We start from the raw sequence: 9,931 nt of genomic DNA, 5'->3' as shown, positions 1-9,931 counted from the left end.
AAAAAAATTAAAAAAAAATAAAAACTTATTTACCTTTTCATTCAACAACAACAAACTCCTGATGAATAGTTTCATTCACATTTTGACTTCATCCATTACCGCGCCTAGGCGAAGATAGCGGTGTGTAATAAGGTGTCGAATACGGCGTGGTTTCTCTTAACAACTCGTCAACATCCAAAACAACCTCATCATCAAGTACAACCACATTCTCATTCTCACTCTCACTCTCACTCTCACTCAAACGCGTGCTCCCCACCGCCAAAGCTTTCTTCACCGTAACAATGCTACATTCCGTCAAAGAACTACTCTCAGAATCAACTCCTTCTCTATCTTCTTCCTTGATTGTGAAAAGAACTCTCGACGGGCCGTTTATACACTGCCACTTCGCAATGTGTTGCTCAAGCTCTTCCTCTAGCTCACGCTCCCTTTGATCAGGTGAAGACGATGGAAGAGATGGTTGTTCTTGTGGCTCTGCGCGGACACGTGGACGGAGTTTTAGACGGCGTTTCCATAAAACGTAGAGGATCTCGACGGCGAGGGCTGTTAGAGTAACGGCCGTTAGTATCGTGATCGTTGTTCCGAAGTTATTTAGACCCATCATAGTGATGATGAAATAAAACACACGCTATGGTGATTTGATTTTGTGTGTGTGGGTAGTTGTTTTGTCATTGTCGTTTTGTCGCAAAACGGCATAATAACTGAATGTAAGGGAGAGATAGGAAAATTTCGAAATGATAGTTTTAGGGGAAAATGAAAAAAACAGAAGTGAAGAAAATAAAAAATGAGAGCTAGAATATGATTTTTTTTTTAATTATTTAAGAAAGCTTATATTTAGACAATAGAAAAATTCACTCTATTATAGTACAAACATTTATAAAAAGAATTTCAATTTTTTTTTTATTTCATTAACTATTTTAGAAATGTCTTACAAATATTCTAAATCGTATAAATTACAATTTAAATAACTTTTAAAGAAAAAGAAAATAATTCTATGCAAATAATTAAAAATAAAACATATTAAAATATGGGTTTAATAGCAATTTGTATTTTTCTATATTATTTTACTTACGTTTTTTCAATTTAAAACAACTTTGACTCCTTTCATATTTTTTCTTTAAAAATTGATGATGTATTCATCAATTTATTTTCATTGAAAATCGAAAATGTATTTATTTTTAACTTAATTTAATATTTTATTTTTGTTTCTTAACAAATTAGTCCCCTAATTTTACTTTTTTATCTTATTTGTCTCTTTTGTCAATTTTTAAAAACAAGATGTTAAGTTGTTACGGTTGCGTGACAACAAAGTTATTGGAACAATTTTTAGTTAGTCTATTTAATTATAAACAAATATATTGTTTAAAGTCCGAATACTAAACACTCGCAGTTTACACTGTATCAACTTGTAATTATATATACTGATTCAGATTTGTAAAAATGGTTTTGCTGTCATGCCACGTCACCAGAATTTGAAGTATTTTGTTAAAAATTAAGCGAAGAGACCAAATAAGATAAGACAAGTAAAGTTAAGGGATTAACTTGTAATATTTTTTAGTTAATAAACTAAATTAAAATATTAAATTAAATTAGAAAATTCGGGGATTAATTATGTCAAACCCAAGATATAAAGTGTATGTCAACTTTTGTGTTTATATATATTTTATAATTATTTAACCTACAGCTTATCTATTTTTGAATAAAATTTATTTCTTATATTTTAACTATAAAATCCAATTTTTATTTTTATAATATATGGTATTCTCTAAATTTATATTTTGATAGCTTATTTATGAAATACCTTTATTAAATATATGATGGGATAATATAATTATTTATTTATTTATTTTTATTATATTATGTTTAGGCCAAACACATCATTTTTTCATTTATATTTTGTCTTAATAACAATTTGGTCCTTATTATATTTTGAATTTTGAGTCCTTTAAACCATCAAATTAGTAATTTATTTTTGTCTTTTTAAAATTTTTGCTTATATTTTTTACTAATATTGTAAATGTTTGGTGACTAAATGGAACAGTTTGAATCTCTAAATACAAAAAAGATCAAAACAATATTAACACAAAATATAAAGAATGCTGAGATACATTTAACCTATTTTATATGTTTCGTTATATAAAGACTTAATCTTTTGGTCCCTTAAATTAATTTAAGATTTTACTTTAGTCCGTTATCTAATAAACATCACATGTTAGTCTTTTGAAAATAATTTTTTTTAACCAATTTAATCATTTCTGTTAAATATTGAGAAAAAACGTTAGTTTTTGTATATGTGGCGGTCTAGGTGGTATTGTATTATCTCACGTGGCTTTCTTGAATATTTTGAATTTACTAGTTTTTGTAATAAAAAATTTGATACACTTGTAACTAAAGTTGAAACACAAAGAAGAGAATAAGGGAAGAAGATAAATTCAAGCCCTAATTTCCCAGAACACGGAGAGGAGATGAAGAGAAAACGAAGATGAACAAACTTGAAGATCAAATAATGTTTTGGTTCTTTAACTACTCAACCATGGAATTCGCAGTTATCAACGATGACTCTAGTCTCCTTAAAGTCGATTTTGCATTTCCTGATCAAACTCCCACCATGATAATAACGTCTTTCGATTCTGATTTTTCGTTTTATCAAAACAACAATGTGAGTTTCTTAGTTATGGTTGTTTATAATGTTTGTGTTTGTTTTGGTTCAGATTATCCCTAGTTACATGAAACGAATGGTTGATAATAAAGGATTAATGAGTGATAATGACAATGGCCAGTTAGTGGTGGATGATGTTGCAGTAGAGTTGATGGTGAGAGGTTATGTTAGAGATTGGGGTGTTGCGGAGGATTTATTAAATTATGTTTTGTATTCTAGTCATGGATGAGAAATTGATAATGAATGTCAAATTTTGTTTACGCATCCATTTTTGTACTCCTAAGTTATTTGATTTTAGGAGTTTTTTTATTTTTTATTTTATGATTTTTGAAAGGCTTATTTTTTGAAAGGCTTCTTTTGTTTACAAATGTATTTTATATCAATTAGTATCTTTTAATATTTGATAAGGATAATATAATATAACAAACAATATCATTCCATTTTTTTCATTTGAATATGTTAAGTTTGTGTGAAAATTTCAAATGTATTTTATATAAGACTTAATTAGTGACGAACTCCTTTAACTTTAATATTTATTAGATAATGGACTAAAGTGAAACTTGCAATTAAGTTAAAGGACTTCATCACTAATTAAGTCTTATATAAAATACATTTGAAATTTTCACACAAACTTAATATATATATATATATATATATATATATATATATATATATATATATATATATATATATATATATATATATATATATATATATATATAAAATAAAAATTGCAATTTGGTCAATTGTTTAGATTAGGCATAAGTTAAAATCCTTCGTACAACAACCCATAAATCTACCCTCATCCTCAACAATCAACATGTAGTAGGGGCGAGGACAACAAATGACGATCTTTAGAGATCATTTTGTCATAATTCTTTTTGTAACTTTTTCTTCTTCAAAACATCTACATAAAGGCTCAAAAATTAAAGTGACGGTATATTTACAAAATGTACAACGAAGGTTGGTGAGAATTAGCTCACATGTGAATGATGAGAGACTGTGTATCTGTATGTTAAATTTTCACAAAATTAGTAATTATCATTCTCAATTCTAAGGTTGGGATAGTTATAGTGAATCTCTAGGTCTGATTCTAGGCGAAAATGATTTTCTTATTCTTTATTAGGAATGTGGGAGTAAAGGAAGACTTATTTTCCCTCAAAAAGTAGAAGAAATGGATTTTTCCTTTGAGTTTTATTTCATATTGTTAGTCCTTTAACACCTCACAAGTCATATATGTTAAATAAGGCAGATTATTGATTTCAGGTCCCAAACCCTATCCGGTGGCCTATAGTGTGCTCTGAGCGACCAACCCTTCTTTGGGTGCTCTAGGCGCCAACCTAGATTTGGACGTGTGCCCAACATTATTGTACTTAGTTCGAGGTTTTTTTTATCATGAACCACTCATTTCTAGGTCCAACCAAATGATCCCCGGTCCATAAGAGTTTACGAAATTTGATCTCAATTCCTTTCATTTCTTATTCACTTACTGACTCGACTTTGTATTGTTTGAAAGTATCATCCCTATTTATTAATTAATACAAGATTCTCATGAGCCCTACCACCACTCTTATGAGTCATTCATATAGATCCAGCTTGACAAGTTATCTTTGATTCCTGGTACGCCAGGTAAATGATTAAGGTTTCTTTTCTTCCAAAATAAACAACAATAATTTTATCACAAACTTGACGTGGTGGATAAAACAAAAGCCTTCGACTAGAGGCTCATACACCAACCAAATAAGGATCTTAATGATCCCTAAATTGCTAGAAAAAACTCCCTAAATAAATGTATTATCAAACAACCGATCCTAACGAGCATGTGAAAAACATATAATGAGTCCTCAACTCCCGAGCTTGTGAGGGGCCATGAAGAAAATAATTTTCTCCTTGGCCCTTAAGAAGGGAGCAAGGGCGTTTTTCAAAAGTTTGTTATCTAACACCATTAGAATATTAGAAGAGTCATGTCGACAATTTACTTCTCAATTCATAACACCTCATTAAAACTCGAAGACCAAGAAGACATTAAGAGTCAAAGTTCAAATGAATGAGGATCCATTTAAAAACTACATCAAGCATTTCAACAAAGTAGTTCTCTTAGTAAACAACGTCAATGTTTCAATGAAGTTTTACCTTCTCGAAATTGGATTTATCCCCAAGAGTCTCTTTGCTAAAGTGACTCATACCAACCAAGATTCAAATAAAACTCTCCTCAAACATTTCTTCATCATCAACATTTAATCCATATTTGTCACTTTCTCATACTAACAACTTAGGGATAAACTACTTTGGAACGGGACTAAGTGCAATCCATCACACATCAACCCACATATCATCCGCCGTTATCAATGGTAAACACAAAGTATGGACGAAGACGATTCCTAGGTTATCAATTTTCATAATTCTTCCTGCTCAAAACATTTTTATAAAGAACCTAAAAGATGAATGAAACTTACACAATATATTTTCTTGTTAACTTGTGTGCCAAAGTATTTGTACATATCACTTATATTAGAAATCAATCTAAGGTGGCTGTTAATCCGGTCACCACCTTCCAGGGTTAATTTCCAGAATTATTTATTAAGATTTAATTCAAAAAGAAAACTTAAATCATATAATATAGTATGGAATAAAGAAAATATTAAATGCAAAGTATACCAAAGTAACCGACGCAACTCATTTGCTTTTTGTAAATCTATTAATAAATTACAATTCTTTTAATATTTTTTATGATCTCAATTTGTTATTAAAAACTCAACTTTTTAATTATATTAAATAACAATATATATGATTTATACATAGTCAAAATATATTGATTATTAAGTATATTTAAAAAATGATTTTTTTTACAATAAGAATAGAGAGGTAGTATATATGAAATTTTCAGAGATTTTGTGATAAATAACAAAAATTTTGAAAGATAATTTTATCTATTATACTATTATAAGTTACTATTTTGTTGTAGGAATATATTTTATTAAAAAAAATTAAACAAAGAAGTGAATGATGGGAGTCGCTACTAGCTACTACCCCTAATAGAAGAGGTGTTGGATTGTCACCTTTTGCTGGTCAAGTGCTTAAAAGTGGGAGTGGCAGATAGCATAGTTGGGCTGGAAAAGGATATTTGTTTTCTCGGAAACGCAGTATTATTATTACGATGTTACCTTTTATTTTCTTCATTCAAGTTTTTTTTTGTCTAAACAAACAATATGAAAGGTATATCAAACTGTTAAGTTTCAATGCGAAATAAATGAATGTAGTTTTACCAAAAAGGAAGTTCGTGATGGATGATGATGATGATGACCTTTAGTAGGACTCCTATAGTAGTTCAAGTGATGTGGGACCATTGGTGATGAGTATTTCCTATTTGAATCCTTGTGGTTGTGGTGGTAAATGATTCAAACTTCTTTTTTTTCCAATGCGATTAAAAAATTTGTTTTTTATAATGTTGCACTTTTTTGTCTAAAAAATTTATAATTTTTTTTGTAAAAGAAACTATAAATAAAAAATTAGGTTAAATAAATTATCTTAAAATATTATTTTAAATATTTATCTTTTTATTATAGTTTTTTATATCAAAATTTAAAAAATCAGTTAAAATTAAAACTACTTTAAATAACTTTTCATAAGAATGATTTTTAAAATATATATTTTTAAAATTTTTGTAATTATAATTATATTTTAATACTCAATAATATGTTAAAATTGATTTTTCAATTTATAAAATATGAATTTAATATTATATAATTAAAAACAAATTTATAAAATTTATTTTTAAAAATACAATATATATATATATATATATATATATATATATATATATATATATATATATATATATATATATATATATATATATATATATATATATATATATATATATATATATATATATATATATATATATATATATATATATATATATATATATATGTAAAATAGACTGACCCTATAAACTAGATCATGTATGAAGTAGTGTAGCTATCTATTTAAGCTTTTTTTTATTTCATGAATAAACTTATTTTTAGTCTTTTTATTATAAATTTGATGAAATAATAGAAAGACTAAAAATAAAAAACTTAAATAGAAAGACTAAAAATAAGTTTATTCATGAAATAAAAAAAACTTAAATAGATAGTATTTATGGGTATTTTTAGTAAATAAATCACAAGATTTAGTTTATTTAAGGGATTAAATTCGAAAAAGAATCCTAAAGACAATTTGTGTAAAAAGTTTTGACAAAATGTATTTGTGCTTGAAGGTTTAGCGTTTGAATTGAGAACAATTAATTGGATAGAAAATCCAAGAAGTAAAGTGTAGAGTTGCTTGAAAGGATAAAATAAATAAAAAAAAGTAATAAAACAACCGAAATCAAATGTTCATATTAAAAGTGAGATGCACATTCATACATTTCTCACAAATATCTCAGTATCTTGGATGTTTGAATTCTATAAAAATGTGAATCCTTGTCCTGAAGACAAAATCTACTTGTTGTTCTAGATGATTGGCTACATTATGCAAAAACAACAATGGAGTATTCAAGATGTTTTGGTGCTGAAGGGATACATGTGGAACCAAATGTTCCAACATGTCTGCAACATTTGTCCCTTGTCTGCAGGACAAGGTTGTTGAGTGTGGGCGCATTTTCCAACTAATTGTAGCGTGTTCTTCTACTGATATGTGCAACAAGGATTGTTGCTATCTTTTAGCAACCTGATTTGTTTCATTATTTAATTAGATTAAATTTAAATCATGGAGATTTAAATTTGAATTCAAATCAAATCAAAATTTTTAGTGAAGCTATTTTGGAGAAACAAATCTTAACTGAATGTCCAATATATGTGGACGAGATCACATCCTAAATCCAAGGAAAAAACCCAACTATGGATTACTATATAGAGAGATCATTCAATGCCTTGAAGACCACGAGCTTGAGGGATTATTTGAGTTCTAGGTTGAGTCTTTGTTTGTGTTAATTGTACACCATGTTATTGCTTCATTCATACCTTAAGGTATAGTAGTTGGTTTGTATAGTTGAGATATAATTCAACATTCATCACTCGTTTGTTGTTGACCACTAGGGTTAATGATTGAGAGAAAGTGAGAGGGATTCTCATATTTAGGGGGATATCTAAATAGAAATACATTAGGAAAGAATTAAGAAGAGAGGCATTGAACAAATGGTTTGTTCATCTAAGACACTTTGTATTAATCCTATAAGAATAGTGAATTTTCTTTCTTGGGTAGAATACCCCCAGATGTAGATGTTGTTTGCACTGAATTTGGTTAAGAATTATTGGTATTTTTTATTGCTTTTACTTTTATTCATTGTTATTGTTATACCTGGTTTAACAAGTTGGACAAGTTGTCTCAGACATATGGTCTAACCTTCTCGAAAGCACCAACCTTCTCGAAAGAGGATACTTGTGTTTATAGTCAATTTATTCAGTTATCAATAATCAACACACAACCTCATTCTACCATCTTTCTTCTTGACTAACAAAATCGACGCTCCTCACGACGAAACACTCGGTCGAAAAAACTTTTTCTCAAGCAACTCTTCCAACTATTTCTTCAACTCACTTAGTTATGAAGCATATATTCTATAAGGATCCATCGACACAAGACTAGTACCAGGTATTAAGATTATGGCAAACTCAAGTTCGCACTCCAGCGAAAAATCACTAATGTCATCTAGGAACACTTCAGGAAACTCACACACAACAGGTAGTTCAACAATCGTTCTTTCACTTCCCCCTCTCAAGGACACGAACACCATGAACACTTGAGCACTCTCTTTCAAGGAAATCCCTACATTTATCGCGGTCATGAAACTCGATTTCATACTCTCCTCAAATTCAAGAAACTTCACCAATTTATTAAATAAATTGACATGCATATGATTGAACTCCAACCAATTCATTCCCATAATAAAATCAAGTTTACTTAGAGGCAAACATACTAAGTCAATCCAAAAATCTCTATCATAAATTGTCAAAGGACAATTCACACACACCAACGAAGTAGTCACTGAACCATTATATGGGGTATCAAGGACCATGTTGTCATTCATAGCAGACACTTCTAGATTCAATCTTTTCACACACTTAGTTGATACAAACGAGTGTGTTTCACCCATTCCAATAATAGATATCAACGGAATACCATTAATAAGACATGTATCTTGAATCAATTTATTAGATGCAGTAGTCTTTGCTCCAGACAAAGCAAAAACTTTCCCTCTAGACTGAGCCTTCTTTGGTTTTTGACATTGAGTACTAATGTGAACATGCTCTCCACAATTATATCAAGTCAAAGTATTACTCTTACATTTAGAAACTCGGTTACCTGACATCCTACACTTGAAGAAATTCATAGTTATGCATTTAAACTCAGAAATACGGTGCCCAAACTCTCGACATTCGAAATATCTCACTGAAGTAAGAGTCCATCCCTTACTTTTCTCTTTCCCACATGTGCAATTCTCGCTCAGGCTTCTGCTTCCCTTTGTCAACTGGATCACTATATGGTTTCCCACAATTATGATCCTTCCTTTTATTCTCACTAATACTCTTATAGTGACAAGATCGGGCTCTACTATCCTTATCATATATTCTGCACTTATTTACCAGCACAGAAAACTGGCGGGTCTCTTGATACCCAATACATTGCTTGATCTCAGGACGCAAGCCGCTTTCAAACTTGGTACACTTTGACCCTTCAGCTGCCACACTATTATAGCATGGACAAAATTTCACCAGCTCTTCAAACTTAGTAGCATACTCAGGAACTGTCGAATTCCATATTTCAACCCAAGGAACTCAATCTCTTTCTTACTGCGCACGTCCTCTGGAAAAAATTTCTCTAAAAATTCAGCCATGAACATAACCCAAGTAACCTCAGTACCTTTATCTACCATTCTATGCCGCACATTATCCCACCAGCCTCCGACCTCCTCTAACATCATATGAGTACCAAACAACACTTTCTGGTCCTCAGTGCAAGCCATCACTAGAAAAATCTTCTCAATCTCTCAGAGCCATGTCTGAGCACCATCTAGATCATATCTTCCCTTGAACGTAGACAGATTGTTCCTTTGAAAGTTCTTCAATCCATGGAATTTATCACCTACACCCTACTAATTTTGTTGTGACTGCAATACCCGAGCCACCGCTTCCAAAACATCAACAATAGCTTGACTGTTTCTTCCTCCATCCATATTTATGCACACTAGTACATAGATATTAGAAGAAACATGCATGGACAATGTTCATA

The 9,931-nt window shown here is 30.0% G+C and overlaps 1 protein-coding gene across 1 annotated transcript; it reads right to left on the bottom strand.

Annotated features, from left to right (window-relative positions):
- Positions 1–8,243: 8,243 nt before the first annotated feature.
- Positions 8,244–9,665, bottom strand: LOC127094465 (uncharacterized). The gene is made up of 4 exons (XM_051033293.1): positions 9,563–9,665; positions 9,116–9,446; positions 9,005–9,012; positions 8,244–8,950 (listed from the first exon to the last, which is right to left on the bottom strand). Exons 1-4 carry the CDS (start codon positions 9,663–9,665, stop codon positions 8,244–8,246), a joined length of 1,149 nt encoding a protein of 382 aa, XP_050889250.1.
- Between the last annotated feature and the right edge of the window lie 266 nt (positions 9,666–9,931).

The sequence above is a fragment of the Lathyrus oleraceus genome, chromosome 6 (genome assembly GCF_024323335.1).
Source record: "Lathyrus oleraceus cultivar Zhongwan6 chromosome 6, CAAS_Psat_ZW6_1.0, whole genome shotgun sequence".
NCBI classification, from domain to species: domain Eukaryota; kingdom Viridiplantae; phylum Streptophyta; class Magnoliopsida; order Fabales; family Fabaceae; genus Lathyrus; species Lathyrus oleraceus.
The sequence above is the reverse complement of the archived record's forward strand: the minus strand, read 5'-3'. Positions and strand labels throughout refer to the sequence as shown.